Source organism: Somniosus microcephalus, chromosome 5 (assembly GCF_052327205.1).
Source record: "Somniosus microcephalus isolate GS21.2 chromosome 5, FLI_Smic_1.0, whole genome shotgun sequence".
NCBI classification, from domain to species: domain Eukaryota; kingdom Metazoa; phylum Chordata; class Chondrichthyes; order Squaliformes; family Somniosidae; genus Somniosus; species Somniosus microcephalus.
The window spans coordinates 13321624-13345324 of record NC_140991.1 but is presented as its reverse complement, the minus strand read 5'-3'; the positions used below and the strand labels follow the sequence as shown (position 1 = coordinate 13345324).

The window sequence follows — 23701 nt, the reverse complement described above, 5'->3', positions numbered from 1 at the left end:
CCTTCTCCCACATCGATTTAGAATCGGGTGGCTAACACGAAAAGCGGATTACACGACCCCAGCCCGCCCCAGTGACAAAATCCAGCCCCTCGAGTCTCTTCGCCGGGAGCAAGCAGAAGCCAAGTGCAAACAGTGGAAGGAGCGCACGTCAACCCAAGCACCCAACCCACCCGCCCCTTCAACCACCGTCTGCCCCACCTGTGACAGAGACTGTAGGTTCCGCATTGGACTCATCAGTCACCTGCGAACTCATTTTTAACGTGGAAGCAAGTCATCCTCGGTTCCGAGGGACTGCCTAAGAAGAAGAAGGGAAGACCATCAGGATCATCATCGAGCAGACCATCGGGCCACTCAAGCAATGGTTCCGCTGCCTTGACCACTTCGGAGGAGCCCTCCAGTACTCATCGGAGCGGGTGTCCCATTTCGTCGTGGTCTGCTGCATGCTCCACAACTTGGCCATCATGAGGGCCCAGCCCTTGCCACCAGGGATTGCGGGGCCGCCTCAGGTGGAGAAAGAGGGAGAGGAGGTGGAGGATGAGGAGGAAGAGGAAGATGAGGAGGAGGAGCAGGAACAGGAGCGAGGGAGGAGGCAGCCACTCAAAATCAGCCTCCTGGAAGGGCAGTCCGTGACCGTCTCCTCAGACTGCGGTTCCAATAAATTAAACCCCAGATCCCCATTGCTCACCACATCCCCATCATTCCATCTCTTGTCGCAGGCCATATCATAGCGTAAAGCTGAAATGAGAGACACCACAAAATCATCCAAAGCCAATTAATACATTTATCAATGACCAAGGAACAAATATTTACAACAATAACATTAGCTATTCACCCTTGTGCAATCTCTTATTGCCCCTCGTTACTGTGCCTTTACCTACTCTAATGCTCCTATAAAGTGTTGGCTGCAGCACAGCGGGTGGAAGGCTGCTGAGTGTCCGTGCGGGAGACTTCAGGTGGCCTTGCAGGAGGCCCTTGACTAGCTCTGGGCCTGGAAGGCCAGCCTGTAGACTGCACCACCTCAGCATGGGTGGCAGCAGTCTGCTGGCTGGATGACAGGCAGCGACAAGGGCAATGGCGGAGTGCCAGTGGTAGGAGCAGGAATGCTGAGAGGGGACAGCAGCTTCCTGCTCCACTGACCCACTGCCACTCCTCTGTGGCAGCACCTCAGCATCACTACCAATCTGCTGGATCACAGATTGCTGGCCTGCTGCGACACCGTGAAAGCCCCGGTGGATGTTAGTTGACCCAGCCACGATGGCAGTAGTCAGAGCTTGCATAGCATCAAGCTGAGACTGCATGAGAGCAGTCTGAGATTGGATGCCACCAAGCATAGACTGCATTACAGCACTAAGACGTTGCATGGCTTCTGCCTGTGCTGCAATGGAAGCTGCGACATCGTCCATCAGGTCTGGGTCACCACGGTCTCTCTGGGAGTCCACCATCCTTTGCAGACTGTAAAGGATGGGCTCCATGGTGTGCGCAGAGCTCTGTACAATGTTGGAGGTGGACTCCTCCACACTCCTTACCATTTCCGAGAGGCTCTCAGGCACCCTTGCCATTGCACCTATTGCCTCGGTGTGCATGCCCATCACCCTTCTACAGGCCTCCCCATCGAGATCCTCATCTGAGACCTGTGCAGCAGAACTCGCCCTCCGGGGTGCTGACTCCCGAGCTACCCTTTCCCCCTGGCCTTGCTGCAGCCTGCTCGTCCCCGGTGCATCACCCTGTGCAGATTCCGCTACTATACTAGCCTCTAAAGAATGTGTAGTGCCAGTATCTGAGCTGGTACCTACGGGTGAGACATGCAGTGACGCGGTGCGTTCTTCCTCCTCCTCTTCTTCCATCTCGCTCTCTATGGTGCCCTCAGGGGCAGGCTGCTCAGCTGCTTGCTCATTATCTGAAAGCATAAAGGCACAAGAGTCGGGTTACGGTGAGGGGAGGGGGTCAGGAAGGGAGAAAGGCACAAGAGTCGGGTTACGGTGAGGGGAGGGGGTCAGGAAAGGAGAAAGGCACAAGAGTCGGGTTACAGTGAGGGGAGGGGGTCAGGAAGGGAGAAAGGCATGCATACAGCATGATTAGCTGGAAAGTGGGAAAGGCTTGTGGGGTGAGGGAGAAGTGGGATGTGAGAAGAAGGAGTAAGGATGAACATACCGTTGTTGCCCCCAAGGTAGTCAACGTCGCCGGTGGCCACAGCGCCCACCACCTGGTGCCCAATGATTTGCAGCACTCTTTCCTCCTGCTCAGAGTGTTGGTAGGTGGAGATTGTTGGTGGGTGAGTGCTGGGGGTGCTTTGGGCAGTGTGTGCAGACTGAGGTTCAGATGGTGGTATGTAACATTTGTTGAAGCATTGACTCACCCTGATGTAATATCTCCAAGTTTGCAGACGACACAAAGCTGGGTGGGCGTGTGTGCTGTGAGGAGGATGCCGAGAAACTCCAGTATGATTTGGACAGGTTGGGTGATTGGGCAGAAGCATGGCAGATGCAATATAACATGGATAAATGCGAGGTTATCCACTTTGGTGTCAAAAACAGGAAGGCAGATTATTATCTGAATGGCAATAGATTGGGAGAAGGGGAAGTGCAACGAGACCTGGGTGTCCTTCTGCACCAGTCATTGAAGGTAAGCATGCGGGTGCAGCAGGCGGTTAAGAAGGCAAATGGTATGTTGGCCTTCATAGCGAGAGGGTTCGAGTACAGGAACAAGGATGTCTTACTGCAGTTGTACAGGGCCTTGGTGAGACCACACCTTGAGTATTGTGTGCAGTTTTGGTCGCCTTATCTGAGGAAGGATGTTCTTGCCATGGAGGGAGTGCAGCGAAGATTCACCAGGCTGATACCTGGGATGGCAGGAATGACGTATGAGGAGAGATTGGGTTGATTGGGCTTGTACTCGCTGGAGTTTAGAAGAATGAGAGGGGATCTCATTGAAACTTATAAAATTTTAACAGGACTAGACAGACTAGATGCAGGAAGGATGTTCCCGGAGTCCAGAACCAGGGGTCACAGTCTAAGGATAAGGGGTAAGCCATTTAGGACAGAGATGAGGAGGAATTTCTTCACCCAGAGAGTGGTGAACCTGTGGAATTCTCTACCACAGAAGGCAGTAGAGGCCAATTCATTAAATATATTCAAATAAGGAGTTCGATATATTTCTTAAGGCTAAAGGATCAAGGGATATGGGGAGAAAGCAGGGACAGGGTACTGAGTTTGGATGATCAGCCATGATCTCATTGAATGGCGGAGCAGGCTCGAGGGGCCGAATGGCCTACTCCTGCTCCTATCTTCTATGTTTCTATGTTTTACCACTCAAGTGAGATTATTAAATTTCTTCCTGCACTGTGTGTGGTCCTGGGGGGGCCACAGTGCTGCCCAAGACCTGCTGGGCTGCCTCCCTTCACATGGTGTGGAAGACTTGCGGTGAGGGCCTCCTGCCACTTGCCGGGTAGAGCACCGCCCTCCGTCTCTCCACAGTGAAGACCAATGCCCCCAATGCTTGGTCACAGAATCTGCGAGCTCTCTCCCTGGGCCATTGATCTGCCATAATGACACCTCCTTCAGTGGTCTGGTTTCTTCTCCTTGGTCTTCAGCTGCTGAGACAGCTGCAGAACCAGCAATGCTGAGAATGAGGTTCTGCAGCATGATTGAACCTCCCCTTTAAGAACTGGAAAGAGCCTGTGGCAATGATGACTAGCGATTAGACTGCACCTGAAATTGCTCAGCACTTTGAGTCTAACACCACTGAGCTCAGTCATTAGCGCTTGATTTAGCGCTCCCATCCTTTCTTTGAGCGATGACACTGAATTTTGCGTGCAGCAAGATTCATTAGCACCTGGCGCTAAATTTCAAACTTTTCAGAAGTTAGCGCCCATTCCTGGGCGATAATGAATTTCGCCCCCACCCCTCCCCCTCCTTGAGTTTAAGGAGCCAGAGAACAGTCAGGAAGTTTCTGATTGTTGCTTTGTCGGGATGCCATACTGAATGTGTAGGTCTGCACCCACTGACCTGCAGCCTGCACTATGCCAACAATCTCGCCATCTCCCATGGCTCTATGCCCTCTTCTATTTAGGTGGTCAGCTCCCTAATGTTGGTTATGCCCCTTCCAGTCCACCTGCCGTTAGTCACCCGTCCCCCAACCTGGGTATGTTAAGGTCGGAAGTGGGCATGTTCGAGGCGGGTTCGGGTCGGCTTTCCGGCTTTTGAAATCTCAGTACAGTGTAAAAGATGACTCGTGCTGAACAGTGTGGTGGTGCTCATGGTGCTGCTCTGTTACTTTGCCTGTTCTCGTCAAATCACTAAACTATTTCTGACGCTGTTAGTTATTCCATTACCGGGTTCAGTGACTGGGAGTCAGCAAATATGCTCAAGAGAAAAAGGATTGGATTGATAAGTATTTTGAGATGTGAATTATCAAAACATCTGACAGAATAACAGATCTGACGAGTAGTGTTTTCTAACTGGCGACCAAGAAACCAGATACAGGTATATGTTTACAATATTTACAGAATCAGAATCATTTCATATCCCAAAGAAAATCTATTTATTCGGCACTATTGTACTTGTGCCTGTTTGATGACAACATTCAGCATGTCCAGTTGTTAGATTTATTAACTTGCAAATGTTGAATGAAAACTTCTATTCTTCCTCTCTTTTGACAGTGCCAGCAAATGTCGGACCGAATCTGGTACCTGTTGATCCAAATGACCCGATGGCCAATCTGCTGTTTCCGTCTCGAGCACAAGATCAATTTGATCTTAGCAGTCATCCCATTCCTGGAACCTGTGCCGGTGAGTCAGCAAAAGTACTAATGTTCAACAGGATGTTTTGGAGTGGGCAATGAGTTCAACTGAAGGGTTGTAAAATGTAAATCACAAAAGATTTCCCAAATTCTGCATGCACAATCTTAAATTGAGATGAACACTTTCACACAAGGATGCCCAGGGAATGTTAGAGAACCCCACGTCATTGCCTGCCACATTCTTTTTTACTATCCATACGGGTCTCATCACTGTTTGTGGAGTTTTGTGTATGTCAGGAGGTCCTGGTTCCGGACCCTGGTCCTCCCATTCTTGTCTCGGTCATGCTCATACTGGCTAACAGCCTCCGCTAGCTCTCTAGAATTTACCTCTTCCTATGAATAATTTGCTGCTCTCGCTGTTTTGTGGGTAAATGAGGTTGGCGGTTATGGCACGCATCATATCTTTCTTTGCGTTAAGCTGTCTTCCAGCTTTTGGTAGTGTGTATGGTCTGTTGTGTCTCCAGCACCACGTCAGTCCCACTACTGTTGAAGGACCCCACTTAAGGCACCTGTTATTTTGAAACCTTTTACTCGAGCCCAACCGAGTAATGCCATTGAAAGCGGATTTCTTCCATAGTTACTATCACAACCAAGGGTTGTTAGTCCTTCAACAATAACTTCCGCGTGATTCAGGCATGAGTGGTTTATTCAACAACAATCTTTAATATATATTGACTTAACAGTGTTATAATACAACTGTTTTCAGACTACATTGAACTACATGCAAGTAAATGACAAGCAAGCAATACAATCTGGTTCCTCGGCCCCGCAGTGATCAGTTCCGGTTCCTTCGGCTGCCTGTTTGGCTGTGGACCTCCCACCGTCCTGAGGATTCTAACTTTTGGGTGCAGCATGCCCTGTCTTTATATTATTCGACTTCTTTGTTCTTCACATATGCATCTCTGGCCTTATCACTTAGTCATTAATTATCCCACCAAGCTGACGCCACTTTAACAACTCAAGATGAGCTGTTTTACATGGTATCCCAATCACCTCAACCTCCATCTCTATCTCACCAGCTTGTTTATTGTACTCAGGAATGCGTAGGCCAATCTTTTTCTATGTACAGCCCCCCTTATGGCCTTGTGGGCCTCCACGGCTCTGACTGCCTTAGCAGTCTTTGAATGCTATCAATTACTGTGGTATGTTGCTGCTTTAGCAACTGTGCTCCTTATCTGGGTGCCTGATTCTTGTGGCTCAGTTCATTTTGTTCACACAGAGACGAAAAGCTTCCCTCTAGCACCGCCCGCTTTGCCAAATGCCCGAAGCAAGGCGAGACGGAATACTTGACCATGTTCGGTTTGAACCATATTATTAAAGTATTCCAACATTCCCTCCTTTGAACCTGAGTGGAACTACTCTGGGTCAATTCTCATCTTACCCCTTAACTTTCCTCCTGATCTCGCCTTAGATCACCTTGGGTTTACATTTTATTAACATTAGGTTGCATAAACATATATAGAAATATACATATTGCTTCAATGGGCCCCCTTGGTCTTACTTTTTCTGTTGGTAATCATCCTTTTGGTCCTTTATACTCCATATTTGATGGAGCTCTCTGTAGTGTATGTACCTTGAAGAAGGAACTATATTCTGCAGCCCCTGTATACTGCAGTACCAGTAGTGACCACCCCTGTATATAAGCCTGTGTAGTAACTTTGTATAGTAGTTCCAGTTTTGTCTCCATTCAGTAAACACCTGTTATAACCAACTTCTGCAGTCCGTGTCTCAATTACACACGGACATTACATTGGCAACGAACAGATCCGAACTTACCTACAGTTCTGCACCACCTCACGGGGATCCATCCCTGAAGCGAAGTTATTAGAGGTCGAAGCCAGAAGGAAGAAATCCAAAAAGAAAAAACAAACAGAAGAAACAGGCGTCGACCGTGGGCAACCGCCCTCTGATTCATCGAATTCGAAGATTTGCAGGAGAGGCTGTCGAGAGCTGGGCTTGGTTATCCAGTCTATGGTGTTCCAGCTAATCGGGCTGGTGGCAGGTAGTACACTGATCCTTCCTGGGCTGCAGCGGGCTAGAGCTCGATCGGGTGGCTTTTCAACGGGGCCGAGCAGCGTTGTCGGGAAGAGGAGAGAGAGAGAGAGGGTGGAGCACACAGGGCGCGGCCGGTGCTACGAAGCCGGGCAGTGTACAGACCCGAGAAGAGGGAGGGAAGTGTCCATAGGGTCTGCTCTGACGATGGGAACAGTAAATAAAAGAAAAAGAAATTAGAAGCGCAGAAAGCTGCGAGGAGCTGCAGTTTGCCACGGGGACCGCGGAGAGCGGCGTCGGCAGCAGCGCAGGGGGAAGCGCGAAGACCATAGGGCGTCGCCATCAAGGCATAAAAACGCCAGCAACAGCGCTGGCAGCAGCGGAAAAGGCAGAAAGCGTGGGAGGCGCCATCTTAATCCAGTGGGGAAGAAGGCAAAGCGCGGGAGGCGCCATTTTGTTCAATCGGGGAAGAAGGCAAAGCGCGGGAGGCGCCATCTTAGATCTCCAAGATGCCGAAGACTGGCAATATCACTGCCTTCGATAATGCAATAGAAGACTGGACCACATATGTGGAAAGAGTCGAAGTATATTGCAAGGCAAATGAAGTAGCCGATGAGAAAAAGGCATCGGTACTACTAAACTTAATGGGCGCAAGAACGTACGGCCTATTGCGGAACCTGATCACTCCAGTCAAACCGATGGAGAAGAGTTTTAACGAAATTGTTGCTATCCTACAGGAACACCTAAATCCTACACCGCTGCTGATAGCAGAAAGATTTAAATTCCACAAGAGAAATCAGCATAAAGATGAGAGCAATGCTGATTACCTTACGGAACTACGCAAGCTATCAAAGCACTGCCAGTTCGGAGCAGGACTGGCAGATACCCTACGGGACAAATTTGTCTGTGGACTCTTGAGTGAAGGAACCCAGAGAAAGAGCTGATGCTAGATAAGGCTTTCAGCGTGGCAGTATCGTACGAAGCAGCAGCAAGGGGAGCTGCGGAAATACAGCAAAAGCCACAGGAATACGGCACCCATGAAATGACACGGGGATTTGAAAAATGTTATCGCTGCGGCAGAACAACCCATGACCAGAAGGACTGCTGGTCCAAGGACAAAACATGCAGGCAATGCGGAAAGATGGGACACATTGCACAAGTTTTGGCCCGGGACTACCGCACAGAGAAATGGCAGCCAGGAACGATCTGCACATGGCAAGGACCTCTAATGTATACCGTGGACGTTGGAGAGAGCATTGTAAGACGCCATGCTGACCAGATTCCAGAGTCACTGGAAAACGTCAAATCTACACCACGATCCTATACACCTGGTGATGAAACCAAAGTACCAATTGCATTTACCTCAGAATCTGTGATATTGGAAGCAGACGAACCAAACAATGACGTTGATTCCGAATCAACTTTGCCAGAAGAACCTGATACCCGAAAGAGGCGTTATCCGGACAGAATCAGGAAGCCTCCTCAAAGACTGAATTTATAATTGATTAACTTCAGCTAATGTATATAGCAACTGTAATTGTAAATATGTTATTTAATTATTAATCGAATGTTATGTACTGTTTAGCTAAAAGGGGAGGAATTGTAGTGTATGTACCTTGAAGAAGGAACTATATTCTGCAGCCCCTGTATACTGCAGTACCAGTAGTGACCACCCCTGTATATAAGCCTGTGTAGTAACTTTGTATAGTAGTTCCAGTTTTGTCTCCATTCAGTAAACACCTGTTATAACCAACTTCTGCAGTCCGTGTCTCAATTACACATGGACATTACACTCTCCTCTAACCGGGTTCTCTATTTCCCGCTACAATTTTATTAAGGGCCTGTCTAAGCAGCATGTACATGATTACTAGTCTAAGTCTCATTTAGCCAATACTACACATCATGAAACAGACAGAGAACATCATAATACATTGAAAGCTACAGTGTACCATAATATCAAGAAATCATAGGCCTAGAAATTGGGTATAGCCCCGCTTGAGGCGTTAGAATTGGCGCTGCGCAAAGTTTATAGCCAGACACAACTTATCGCCACCTGACGTGATATTGGGTTGCATCGCCCCCAAAGGTGATTGAGGCGCGAATTCAGGTGTTGCACGGGATTCCTAAGGCGCTAAACTTCCGGCGCAACCCAATATCGGCGCGGACGGGCGCAGCGCAGGTGCTCTCAATTACCGATAACCACGAGACATCCAGGCGCCGGCCAGCTCTTAAAGGGGTGGGTCAGTCAGCTTCAGCATCCACACTCTGCGCCTTGTAGGCCTCAGAATCGGCGCAGGCCCTTCTCTGGTGCTAAAAACTTGGACCAAATGGAGAGGGTGAGACAGAGAGCAGAGCGCTTCAGCAATGAGGCTCTGGAGCAATTGGTGGCCGCAGTGGAGCGCCGTCGAGATGTTCTGTACCCAGACAATGGCAGGAGGCCGAATCATAAGGACTACCGACGAGCTTGGAGGGATGTATGCCAGAGGGTCAACTCCAACAACATGGTGACCAGGAGCCCTGTCCAATGCAGAAAGAAATTCAACGACCTTACTCGGGTCGTCAGGGTGAGTGTTGTTTCTGCATACTTCTGCATCCCTTCATTTGCACCTGTCTTTATGGCTACAGGGTGGCCTGTGCCCCATTGGCCATCTGCCAGCAAGCACCGATGGCCCTTTCTGGGCACACACATCCACATTTGACTCAGGGCATCATGTAAGGGCTCTTGCACCATGGGGGGGCATGAGATGATCACTCAGGGCATCATGTAAGGGCTCTTGCACCATGGGGGGCATGAGATGATCACTCAGGGCATCATGTAACATAACTTCCCCTCCTTTCCCCTGCAGTCCAAGCTGGCGAAGATTCGCAAAGACCAGCTTCGAACCGGTGGAGGACCTCCACAAGTGGTCACTCTCACGGATCTCGAGGAGAGAGTGCACCAGATTCTTGGAGGATGGCTGAGTGGTCCTGTTACCACTGCAGCTGCCAACCCCATTGTCGACAGCGATGGTAAGGTTCTCACCTTTTACAACTGTCTCCTTCCACTTGGTCCCCCCGCCAGCATGCTTTCTCACTGTGGAGCCATGTCATAGACTTGCCGCAATCTGGCATCCCTTGCTGCCAAGCTGTCCTTTTGCTAAAGCCACTCTTCCACCTCCCTGCTTTCAGATGCTGCATCACCAGCTCGGGATCCGGGCCCTGAAGCTGCCAGTGCCAGTGCCTCCGGAGGCGAGGATCAGGAGGAAGCCGGACCATCCGTTCCAGCCTCAGGGGAGCCTACACATCTGCAGACTGGGGATAGTAGTTCCCTGGAGGGGAGAGGGGGGGGCTCTGATGAGGAGCCAGTTGCCGGAACAAGCGGCATGCAGCAACGTGAGGGGGGTAGGCAAGTTCGGGGACCGGCTCCCCGGAGGGCAAGGCATGGCACGATGACTGCTGCACAGAGTGCAGAGGAGGTGCGTAGCCTTGCTGAAATGAGCACCCAGGCCCGGCTCAGGCACACTGAGCTTATGGCTGCAGTGGGGAGGATGCCTCAGTCGATCGACACACTGGCAAAGAGTGTGCTGGACTTTGGGGCAGCAATGGAGAGGACTGTCCAGGGCTTCGGGGCACCAATGGAGAGGACTGTCCAGGGCTTTGAGGCCGCTATGGAAAGGACTGTTCAGAGCTTCAGACAATCCCTGGAAAGGTCTGTCCAGGGCTTGTCCGAGGCAGTGGAACGGACTGCTCCGGCCTTGTCCGAAGCAATGGAGAGGACTGTCCAGGGCTTCTCCGAAGCACTGGCACCTGCCACACAGGTCCTCACTGCTGCCACGCAGTCACTTGCTGGCCTCGTCCACACCCAGATTGAGGCAACGCGAACTCTCACTGCTGCCACCCTATCTGCATCAGCCAGGATCACCCCGGGCCCTTCCAGTACCACAGGAGGCCATGAATCAGTGGAGCAGTCGATTGTGGTGGATGATCCAAACCGGTCCCCTCAGAGAGCCAGTGTGTCGTCCGACCATGGTGCAGGTGTCCTCTCTCGGCAGGTGAGCATTGCTCATGCTACCGCTGGAACGTCTGCAGTGCAGCTGCCACCACCTGCAGGGCACACTGCTTCCAGCCATGCCCAGTTCAAGCAGCCAGCTTCCGTGCCCTCCAAGCCCAGAGGTCGTCCATGCCGTCCCTCAGGGGCTTCTGCGCTTCCAGACAGTCAGCAGGTGTCCCCCAGCCTTGACGCCGCCACTGGGGTTCAATTATGTAGGAGCTGCAGGGAGGGAAGGGGCCGACCGCGAAAGAGAAGTCGGTCTCCATCAAGGGGCCAGCAGTAGAGGGAGGTGCTGAGACGTACCTTTCTCCAAATTCAAGGACGCCCTCACCTGTTGTGATTGTTTGTGATGGTTTGTTTAGTTTTGCGGCTTTGCCAGAGAGTTATCTGTTATTTTGTTAGTTATGGTTTCTGTTGACATGACATTGTTATGCTGGAAGGAAGCACTTTTTTGACAATAAAGAATTTTTTTTATTTGCAATGGTACTCGTAACTATTTACAATCATGGTGGCCTTCATAGGCTTTGTACGAGCCGAAGTGCGCGGTGTAATGTATATACCTTTAAGGAGGGAACTATCTTTTACAGCTCATGTATACTGCAGTACCGGCAGTGACCACACCTGTATATAGCACTGAGTAGTAATCTGTACAGATCAGTTCCAGTGTGAGCCACGTTTAGTAAACACCTGTTGTACCGTTCTCCTGCAGTCTGTGTCTTATTATACACGGACACAACATTGGCAACAAGGCAAGTTCGAACCTACCTGCAACTCTGCATCACCTCCCGGGGATTCGTTCCTGGAGATCAGTGGATTGGAGGTCAAGGCCAGAGACTCGGGCGTCGACCACGGGCAACCACCCAGTCATCCAGCAGAGACTCGAGAATTGCGGGGGAGGCTGTCGAGAGCCAGGCTTGGCTTTCCAGTCGAGGTGGTCCAGCGAAACGGGCTGGCAACAGGTAGTGCGCAGACCCTTCCCGGACAACGGCGGGCTAGAGCCCGACCGAGCGGCACAGCAAAGGGCCGAGCAGCATCGACGGGGGAGAGAGAGAGAGGGCAGAGCGCACAGGGCGCAGCTGGTGTTCAGGGGCCGAGCAGCGTTGGAGAGAGGGAGCGAGAGACGCACAGAAACCCGCGAGGTGCCGCCATTGCCACGAGGACCGCCGAGAGCGGCGTTGGCAGCAGCGCAGGAGAAGCGCGCAAAACCTACAGGGCACCGCCATTGCCACGAGAACCACCGGCAGCGGCGTCGGCAGCAGCGGGGGAGGAAGAAAAGCGCGGGAGACGCCATTTTAAGTCATTGGGAGACGCCATTTTAAACCATACCCAAAATGCCAAAGAGAGGCAGTATCACCGCATTTGACAATGAAGTCGAAGATTGGACTACATATGTCGAACGAATAGAGGTATACTGCAAGGCAAATGAGGTGTCAGATGACAAGAAAGCGTTGGTATTGTTAAATTTAATGGGTGCAAAGACGTATGGTTTATTACGAAATCTAGTAACCCCAACGAAGCCAATGGAAAAGAGTTTTGAAGACATAGTAACGATACTACAGGAACATTTAAACTCAACACCGCTGCTGATAGCAGAAAGATTCAAGTTTCACAAACGGAACCAGCATAAGGATGAAAGCAATGCTGATTATTTAACAGAACTGCGCAAACTATCGAAACACTGCCAGTTTGGAGCGGGACTCGCAGATACCTTAAGGGACAAGTTTGTGTGTGGGCTTCAAAGTGAAGGAACCCAGAAATGCCTTTTATCTGAAAAGGACCTTACGCTGGAAAAGGCTTTCAGCATTGCGGTATCATATGAAGCAGCAGCACGGGGCGCTGCAGAGATACAACAGAGACCGCAAGAATATGGCACAAACGAAATGTCATATGGAACAGAGAAGTGCTATCGCTGCGGCAGAACAACACACGACCAGAATGATTGCTGGTTCAAAGACAAAGTGTGCAGACAGTGTGGAAAAGTAGGACACATAGCACGAGTCTGCAGGTCGGAAAAGAAAACCAGCAATAAGAAACCTACCAAAGGAAAGTACAAGAAGGTACATAAAATGACGGAGAATAGTTCAGACGAACAAAAGAGTGATAACGACTCCGAAAGCAGGGAACTGAGTTGTCTGAAACTACATAATGTGATCACAACGGAGGATCACCGAACCATTTGGGTCACTCTCAAGTTAGCAAGAGTCCAGGTAAAGATGGAATTGGACACAGGATCAGCCCTAACAGTCATAAACCGACGGGACTACGAGCGGCTATTCTCACACATACCCTTGAGAGACACAAAAATTATTTTGAAGACGTACACTGGGCAAAAAGCCTACCCCAAAAGAAAAATAAGGGTGACCATTATATATAACGGTAAGGAAACACCAAAACTAGACCTGTATGTATTGCAAGATGGAGGACCACCATTACTGGGACGTGAATGGATCCGGAAAATACAACTGGATTGGCATTCCATACAGGCACTGACTGTGGCTGACAAAAAGGATGACGACGTCACACCTGGGCGACTGTCAAAGATCCTAACTGACGCGAAAGAAGTGTTCCAGCAAGGACTAGGAACACTAAAAGGCATGACAGCGATGATTAAAATTGAAGAAAACGCAAGCCCAAAATTTTTTAAGGCCAGACCGGTACCTTATGCGATCCGCCCAGCCGTCGAAGCAGAGCTGGAGAGTCTGGAACGGTCAGGTGTACTGTCCAAGGTAGACTGGAGCGAGTGGGCTACACCCATCGTCCCTGTGATGAAAAAGTCGTTGAGCAGCACGCCTGGGGAACCAAGGAAGGTCCTTCACACTGTACAATATCCACTTCCGCGGATTGAAGATATTTTCGTCTCGCTATCTGGAGGGAAACGCTTCACTAAGATTGATCTGGCCCAGGCGTATCTGCAAATGGAGGTAGAAGGAGCATTAAAAAAATACCTCACAATCTACACCCATAAAGGTCTCTACCAATACAACCGGCTGGTATTCGGGGTAGCATCAGCTCCGGCTATTTTGCAGAGGGCAATGGAACAAGTCCTGTAAGGGATCCCAGGGACCCAGTGTTATTTGGACGACATCCTGGTCACGGGCGAAAATGACAGTGATCACCTTGCCAACCTGGAGCAGGTGCTCACTAGATTGCAGGAATATGGGCTCCGAGCTAACCGCCCCAAATGCGAGTTTTTTAGAAAACAGATCTCGTATTGTGGCCACGTTATCGATAAAGAGGGGTTACATAAGTCCCCAGAGAAGATTGAGGCAGTAGTCAAGGCTCCAGCACCGGAAAATGTGTCACAACTGAGGTCGTTCCTCGGACTGGTAAACTACTACCATAAGTTCTTGCCAAATTTGTCTACAATACTACACCCACTGGACACCCTACTGCAAACTGGGGTGCCATGGAAGTGGAGTGACGAATGTAGACGAGCTTTCCAGAAGAGCAAAACACTAATCACATCGAAAGAGGTATTGGCCCATTACAACCCAGCATTACCAATTCGGTTGGCATGTGATGCGTCACCCTACGGCATTGGAGCGGTGCGGTCGCACAAATTCTCGGACGGCTCAGAGAGGCCAATAGCCTTCGCGTCACGATCACTAACCTCAGCCGAGCGTAACTACGCCCAGATTGACAGGGAGGCCCTCAGCCTAGTGTGGGGAGTGAAAAAGTTCAATCACTATCTGCACGGGCAGAAATTCACCTTGCTGACTGATCACCAGCCTCTTGTCTCCATTTTTAATCTGAAGAAGGGCGTTCCGGTGATGACTGCGCAACGACTACAAAGATGGTCACTTTTTCTAGGGGCGCACCACTATGCGATTGAATATAAGGGCACGAAACAGCATGGAAATGCTGATGGGCTATCACGCCTGCCACTGCCTACTGCGGAGGAAGCACCAGCAGTGGATCCTGTCGAAATATTCCATTCGACTATAGTTGAATACCTACCGGTAACTAACGCTTGTATCGAAAAGGAAACCCGAAATGACCCGACACTGTCTCGGGTATGTGATTTGATGGTGAAGGGATGGCCAGCACATGGCGACTCATTGTTGCCAGCATTCTCGACAAGGAGAGAACAGCTGTCAGTGTGCCGGGGGACCTTGATGTGTGGATCCCGAGTGGTAATTCCACCCAAGTTAAGGGATAGAGTGCTCAATGAGCTTCATGAGGGTCATCTGGGAGGGGTAAAAATGAAAAGCCTAGCCAGGGCTTATGTGTGGTGGCCGGGAATCGATAAACAAATCGAGGACCTGACCAAGAGCTGCTCAGGATGCCAGAAAGTCCAAAATGCACCACCACAGGCCCCTCTACACCCATGGGAGTGGCCCTCATCTCCATGGCAACGGGTGCATATTGATTTTGCTGGTCCATTCATGGACTCAATGTTTTTAATAGCCGTGGATGCGCACTCGAAATGGCCTGAGGTCATCAAAATGTCCTCCACCACCACGGAGAAAACTATTGCAGTCCTACGGACCATTTTTGCCAGGAATGGCTTGCCAGAACAGATTTGCTCCGACAACGGACCACAGTTTGTGTCCGAAGAGTTCCGGAGGTTCTTGAAAAAGAATGGGGTAAGGCATTACACATCCGCCCCGTATCATCCAGCCACAAATGGATTGGCTGAGAGGTTCTTACAAACCTTTAAGAAGGCAACAAAGGCTATGTACAATGACAACATTCCGCTGCAGCACAAGGTGGACAATTTCCTGTTCTCCTACCGGAATGCGACACATGCAGTCACCAACCAGGCCCCAGCCATGATGTTCTTTAACCGAAGGTTAAGACCTCGCCTGGATTTGCTCAGACCAAACGTACAAAGAGATGTTGAGAGTAAGCAATTCCAGCACATCCATGAGAAGCCAGCAAGGAGCTTCAATGTAGGGCAACCAGTCTTGGCCCGCGACTACCGAACAGAAAAATGGCAGCCAGGAACGATATGCACACGGCAGGGCACACTAATGTACACAGTGGACGTTGGGGAGAGCATCGTGAGATGCCATGCTGACCAGATCCTAGAGTCACAGGAACAAGTCAACCCCATGCCTCGCCCATACATACCTGGTGATGAACCCGCTGTACAGGTCGCATCTACCCCAGAAACAGTAGCATCGGAAGCTGATGAACCAACCGACGACAGGATCGTCTCCGCACCAAGAGCAAGACACTCGGGAAAGGCGCTATCCAGAAAGGATCAGGAAGCCTCCCCAAAGACTGAATATATAAATAGACTATTTTCAGCTAATGTTGCATGTTAAAAGTGTTAATTGTAATTAGTTTGATATTTACTTGTTAAATGAGTGTTATGGTACTGTTAATCTAAAAGGGGAGGAATTGTAATGTATATACCTTTAAGGGGGGAACTATCTTTTACAGCTCATGTATACTGCAGTACCGGCAGTGACCACACCTGTATATAGCACTGAGTAGTAATCTGTACAGATCAGTTCCAGTGTGAGCCACGTTTAGTAAACACCTGTTGTACCGTTCTCCTGCAGCCTGTGTCACAGAATCACAGAATCACAGAAACCCCACAGTGCAGATAGAGGCCATTTCGGCCCATCGAGCCTGCACCGACGCATATCCCACCCGATCCCCGTAACCCCTACACCAACACATATCCCACCCTATCCCTGTAACCCCACGTATTTAATCCCCCTAACACTAAGGGTCAATTTATCGTAGCCAATCAACCTAACCCGCACATCTTTGGACTGTGGGAGGAAACCGGAGCACCCGGAGGAAACCCACGCAAACACGGGGAGAATGTGTCTTATTATACATGGACACAACACGCGGTACGAATAACACCCATCATTCCGTCAGAGGGGCCTAGAACCGAGTCCTTATGAGCCTCTGACGGACGGCCTTTCCAGTTTCAGGAACCCTCCCATCTTCCTCGTCCGCATGCTCCTTGATGTAAGAAAAAGGAGACTTACCATCAAGTAACTTTAAAGTAAGCTTTAAGTAACTTATAAACACACTATATACAAGAGAGGTCTTTACCATGCCTCTGGTAGAAGCCTCTTACAATACTGAACAGACCAGTATTTATACCAGTCCAACAGGAAGTGACATATGACAGGAAGTGAGGTATGTACACAGTTCATAGTTCACAGTTCATAGTTCACAGGAAGTGATGACATAACTTCCCGGAAGTTAGCATTTTTATCACATTCTTCCCTCCTGCAGGATTAGAAGGCTGTGGTCTACCTTTTGGTCCGCAGCCGCCGAACAAGGAAGAGTCGCACCCGTTTGGATTCCCGTCGTAGAGGGTCGCTGGTCCGCTTACATGCGGTTGGCCATTGGTCAGAGTCTGTGTGGCCTGGATTGCCCTGTGAAGGGTCGGGGAGATCATGGCTTCGAGTACGAGCCCCAATAGGTTCAAAGTCGGACTGCCTCTGTTCAGAGGGAGGTGCAGAGCTGGTCTGTGGCGGATCAGTACTTTCATGCGCGGTACTGGGAGGGTCGCAACCTTGAGCACGGGGTTCTACCGGCACCAAGCTAGTTGGTGTCCGATCAGGATCCTGGAGAGGGGTACCCGATAGGTCCCAAGAGTTTCCTGGTGAAATGCCATCACCCGATGTCCCACTAGGTCCTGGTGGGCAGGGAGCCAGATCCCGTAATGATACAGTAGATTCTCGGCCGTCGGAATATCGTATGTTTGCATAGGTGGGGTTGGCATCGGTTAGTTCAACCTCGTCTACGAGAGGGTCATTTTTAGACGTCCGAACGTATCTTCGGAGTAATACAGGTCCAGGAGTAGTTAGCCATGACGGGAGTGATGTCCCATGAGATGAGCGACGCTGGAATCCAAAGAACCGCTCATGAGGTGTAGTATTTGTGGCTGTAGAAAGCAGGGACCGTATAGAGTGCAATGCATCCGGAAGCACTGTTTCCCATTGCTGGTCTGGTAGGCCCCGAGATCTTAAAGCGAGACGTACGGAATTCCAGATGATACCGTTATACCTCTCTACCTGCCCATTTCCGATGGGATGGTATGGTGTTGTTTTGCTTGTAGCAATTCCCCGTTCTGAGAGGTAGTCCTTGAGTTCCCTTGACATAAAGGATGGACCCCGATCTGAGTGAATATAAGCCGGCATGCCACAGAGAGAAAATACCTGCTCAAGGCAGCAGATTACTGTGGACGCCAGCATATTGGAGCAGGGGAAGGCAAACGGAAAACGTGAATATTCGTCGATCATGGTGAGCAAATATGTGTTCCGAGTTGAAGAGGGCACTGGGCCCTTAAAATCGATGCTAAGTCGTTGCATCGGTTGGGTTGCATGTATGAGTATACCAGCTGAGGGGCGGAAGAACTGAGGTTTTAATTCCGCACAAAGCCGGCATTCTGAGCATATTTTCTTTACATCTCCAGTGGAAAAAGGGAGATTCCGTGATCGTACGAAATGTAGCATGCGCGTAACGCCAGGATGACACAAACCATTGTGGACATCCATGAGAGTGGAGGATGACATAGTGGAGCAGAATGCCCGTGTGAGGGTGTCCGGGGCCACATTCTCCTTGCCAGGCCGATAGAGAATGGTATAACCAAAAGAGGCCAGTTCCATCCTCCAAAGTTGTATTTTATTATTCTTAATTTTGGTTCGTTTTCGATTATCGAGCATGAAGGCGACTGATCGTTGGTCCGTGATCAATGTAAAGTGCTGGCGAGCTAGAAAATGGTTCCACTTCCGTACTGCCTCTATGATGGCTGTGGCTTCTTTCTCAACCGGAGGATAATGTAGCTCGGCACCTTGTAAGGTCCTGGACATAAATGCTACAGGACGACCTTCCTGATTCAGAGTAGCCGAGATCGCCACCTCCGAGGCATCACATTCAACCACGAAAGGGAGATTCTCATCGATGGAGTGAAGAGCCGCTTTCTCCAACTGTTTTTTGAGAAGGTTAAAGGCTGCAACAGCCGCTGTTCCCAGTGGAAATGATCTAGCATGCAGCAAGGGTTGGATTTTGTCCGAAAAATGAGGAATCCATTTAGCGTAGTATGCAAACAGACCGAGAGCCCGACGTAAAGAAGCCGGATTCTTAGGTGACGGGAGCTCTTGGAGCGGGCGAAGTCTTTCTGGGTCTGGCTTAATGATACCATTGCCTACGCAGTAGCCAAGGATGTTGATGGTCGGTTGCGACTCAACAGATTTGGATTCATTCAGGGTCAAATTACGGCGATGGAGGGCATCCCGAAATTTTTGGAGGTTGGAGTCGTGTTCCTGTTGATCGTGACCTGCAATGGTAATGTTATCAAGATAGGGAAAAGTGTCCCTTAGGTTTTCCTGCTTAACCAGGCCATCCATTGCCCGTTGAAAGGCAGCCACTCCATTAGTAACCCCGAATGGGAGGCGACGAAATTGGTACAGCCGTCCATTAGCCTCAAAGGCTGTGTACTGCTTATCTGAGACCTTCAAGGGTAACTGATGATAGGCACTTTTTAAATCGTAAGTTGAGAACACTTTGTATTCGGCCAGTTTATTAACCATATCATCAATGCGTGGCAATGGGTAGGCGTCCAAGTCGGTATATTGATTGATGGTTTGCGAATAATCGATGCATAGTCGCTGTTTGTGAGGTTTTAGAGGGTTCTTGACAATGACGACTTGAGCCCGCCAGGGCGATGAACATGGTTCAATGATATCCTCTGCTAGAAGTCGAGAGATTTCAGCCGCAATAAAAGATTGGTCTTCCTGATTAAAGCGCCGCGATTTCGTTATTATCGGTTGGCATTGAGGCGGAATACTGGCAAATAATGAGGGTTCATCAAGTGAAGCTGCTGATAATGCACAAAAAGGTAATTTAGATGGTATATTAGAAATAGTAAGTCCGGGTTTGGATCCACCAAACTCAATGGTGAGTTTCTTATGCTGTTTTTGGAAGTCCAGCCCTAAGAGGAGATCACTACATAAGTCTTTGAGCACCGAAAGTCGGGTGGAGGGATACATACGACCATGAAGTGTCATATCAACAACACAAAAGCCGGAGATTCTGGTATTAAGTGATGACTGGGCCATCGCAATTGCCTGGTCCGATGGGAAGACATGTAGTTTCAATTTCGCAACAATCTGTTCCTTAATGAAACTATCAGTACTTCCTGAGTCAATTAAGGCATCTAAGGTATGCCCTTTAATTGAAATTTTTGTGGCTGCCTGAGACAGGTTCTGTGGGCAAGCAGCTGTAATTGGTGTCGTTGCACAGAGAGTGGCTAAAACTCTCGGTGTGCTTCTTCGGGAGAGAGCTCGAGAGGAAGCTTGATAGGTCCTAGCTGGAGCATCTTGATAGGCCCTAATTGGGGCAGTTCGGTAGGTCTTAGCTGGATTGGCCCTCGTAGAGGCCCTTGATAGGCAAACTTTAGCAAAGTGTCCTTTTTTCCCGCAATAACTGCAGATTGCATTGCGAGCAGGGCAGGTTTTCCTAGGGTGAAAAGCATCTCCACAAAAGAAGCATTCCTTCCTAGATTGCCAAGAGGCTGCTAAAGTGGGGTCGTCCTCCTCTTCTTCATCAGAATTATCAGAATTAGATTCCCCCATGATAGGGTTCACCTGAGACCGCTTGAATTGTCTGGTTGCAGCTACAGCAGCAGATCGAGATCTGGGCAGCTGATAGAGGTCTGCATTTCTCTTTGCCAAATCCAGTGAACAAGCTAGGTCAAAAGCTTTTTGTAGCTCAAGTGTTTTACTTTCTAGTAGACGCTGGCGTATAAATGGAGAGGCAATCCCGCAGATGAAAGCATCACGAATCATTTCTTGGCGGTACAGCTCAGCTGAGGCTGCCTGAAAGTTACAATCTACGCTGAGTCTGCGAAGTTCTTGCAGGAATTCGTCAATTGATTCCCCTGGCCCTTGTCGGGCTGTGGCCAGTAGATGTCTAGCATAGACCTCATTTGGGGTCTTCGCATACAGTTTCTTAAGTGCCCGAATCACCTCTTCGTAATTATCCCAGTCATCAACATATTCGAACACTTTTGGGGTCACATAATTGACAAGTATCTTCAATTTAGCAGGAGCATCCACTTTACATTCATCCAGAAAATTCTCAAAAGTACGATACCAATGCTTCCATACCCTGCCAGCTGCTGGTGTATTCGGGTCCAAGTCCAGACGAATAGGTCTAAGGATTTTCTCCATGATGGGTGGTTCCCTGGATCCTTAACTTCCGAGTTTGTCTGAAGGTCTAGTATTTGTCAGTGTAAATACTAAGTTACTTAAATTGATGTAAGAAAAAGGAGACTTACCATCAAGTAACTTTAAAGTAAGCTTTAAGTAACTTATAAACACACTATATACAAGAGAGGTCTTTACCATGCCTCTGGTAGAAGCCTCTTACAATACTGAACAGACCAGTATTTATACCAGTCCAACAGGAAGTGACATATGACAGGAAGTGAGGTATGTACACAGTTCATAGTTCACAGTTCATAGTTCACAGGAAGTGATGACATAACTTCCCGGAAGTTAGCATTTTTATCACACTCCTCCTCCTCCTCCTCGTCCGCCTGCTCTTCCTCCTCCTCCTCCTCGTCCGCCTGCACTGCTGGACCTTGAGGGTCGGCTGGCATTGGCTGGGTTCGTCGAATGGCCAAATTGTGGAGCATGCAGCAGACGACGACGATGTGACCCACTTGCTCCGGCGAGTACTGCAGGGCTCCCCCCGAATGGTCTAGACAGCGGAAACGCTGTTTGAGCACACCAATAGTGTGCTCCACAATGTTCCTGGTCGCCTGATGGCTGGTGTTGTAAAGCTCTTCTGCCGGGGTGGCGGGCAAACGGAGTGGGGTCATGAGCCATGGGCAGAGAGGATAGCCCTTGTCGCCAAGAAGCCAGCCTCGTGGGTGAGCCGGGCCCTCAAAAAGGTCAGAAACTGAGGCCTGCCGCAGGATGAACGCATCGTGGCTGCTCCCAGGGAATTATGCGTTGACTGCCATGATCATCTGCCGGTGGTCACAGACCAGCTGGACATTGAGGGAGTGGAACCCCTTGCGGTTGCGGAACTCCTCAGGATTCTGTAATGGCGCCCGCAAAGCCACGTGTGTGCAATCAATGGCCTCCTGCACCACGGGGAAGTCCGCAATAGCAGCGAAGCCCTGCGCGCGCTCCCCCTGCTTCTCCCCTTGCAACACATTTCCTAAGGTCGTTTTGTAACTCTGTGAAGCCAGTTTTACGTCAAAGAACTACTTTCGGTAATCTTGCACCATCAACATTCATGCAGCCCTGATATCCATTGCCTCCTGTTTAAAAGAAAAGGAAAACAGAGAATCCATTGTGCCTCTTGTTGAGAGGCCAAGAGGTTAATTTATCAATTCATGATTTCCTTCTGTCACCGGGGGGAAAGAACCACTCAAATTAAGAAACTTAAAATTTAATACTATATGGGGGAGAAATTGGTTTGAGCCGCAAACGGGGCGCCAAGCTCGCCTGGGCGCCAGATTTTGTGCTGCGATCGGAGCAGCAGCGACCGCCGGAAATTCAGCTTGAGCGCCCCAAGAGGGACACGGGGCGAGGTTCGAGGTGCTCCGCGTCCCTCTTAGGGCGCTGAAACTGAATATCGCAGCGCAACGTGCCACAGCGCCACACGTTGCGGCACGGCGCGCTGCGGTACTGCAGGCCTTCCTCCCATTCTTAAGGGGGAGGGGCCTGCACCAGCGCGATGAGCGATCGCGAGTGCCGGCAAAAGAGCCCGGCACCGAGGAGAAGTGCCGGGCTCTCGGAAAACAGCTGGCAATGCCGCGGGGGGAGAACAGGAGGCCGGGGACGATCCCCCATCCCAGGAACCAGTCTGGTGAACCTTCGTTGCAGTCCCTCTATGGCAAGTATATACTTCTTTAGGTAAGGAGACCAGAACTATACAAAATACTCCGGGTGTGGTCTCACCAGGGCCCTATATAATTGCAGTACGACGTCTTTACTCTTATACTCAAATCCTCTTGTAATAAAGGCCAACATACCATTTGCTTTCCTAATTGCTTGCTGTACCTGCATGTTAACTTTCAGTGATTCGTGTACAAGGACACCCAGGTCCCTCTGAACACCAAGATTGCCCAATCTCTCACCATTTAAAAAATACTCTGCTTTTCTATTATTCCTACCAAAGTGGATAACTTCACATTTCACCACATTATATTCTTGCCTGTCTATATCCCCTTAAAGCCTCCTTGCATCCTCCTCACAACTTACATTCCCACCCAGCTTTGTATCATCAGCAAACTTAGATATATCACATTTGGTCCCCTCATCCAAATTATTGATGTAGGTTGTGAATAGCTGAGGCCTTGCCATACCCCACTAGTTACAGCCTGCCAACTCGAAAATGACCCGTTTATTCCTACTCTGTTTTTTGTCCGTTAACCAATCGTCAACCCATGCTAGTATATTACCTCCAATCCCATGAACCCTAATTTAATTTAATAACCTCTTGTGTGGCAACTTATCGAGTGCCTTCTGAAAATTCAAATACACCACCTCTACTGGTTCCCCTTACCTATTCTGCTAGTTACAACCTCAAAAAACTCTAACAAATTTGTCAAACATGATTTCCCTTTCATAAATCCATGTTGACTCTGCCTAATCCTATTATTATTTTCTAATTGCCCTGTTACCACATCATTAATAATAGATTCTAGCATTTCCCCTACTACTGATGTGAGGCTACTGGTCTGTAGTTCCACATTTTCTCTCTCCCTCCTTTCTTCTAAACTTTAGAGAATATAGGCCTAGTCTACTCAATCTCTCCTCATAGGACAACACCCCCATCCCAGGAACCAGTCTTGTGAATCTTCGTTGCACTCCCTCTATGGCAAGTATATCTTTCCTTAGGTAAGGAGACCAAAACTGTACACAATACTCGAGGTGTGGCCTCACCAGG

The 23701-nt window shown here is 49.5% G+C and overlaps 1 protein-coding gene across 7 annotated transcripts in view; it reads left to right on the top strand.

Moving 5' to 3' along the window:
* Positions 1–23701, top strand: part of LOC147116896 (uncharacterized) — a 298183-nt gene that overhangs the window by 56757 nt on the left and 217725 nt on the right. For all 7 annotated transcript variants that reach the window (XM_085987101.1, XM_085987106.1, XM_085987105.1 and 4 more), the window contains exon 4: positions 4658–4786. In XM_085987101.1, coding sequence (XP_085843227.1) covers positions 4658–4786 — 129 coding nt within the window. The remainder of the gene's footprint in view (positions 1–4657; positions 4787–23701) is intronic.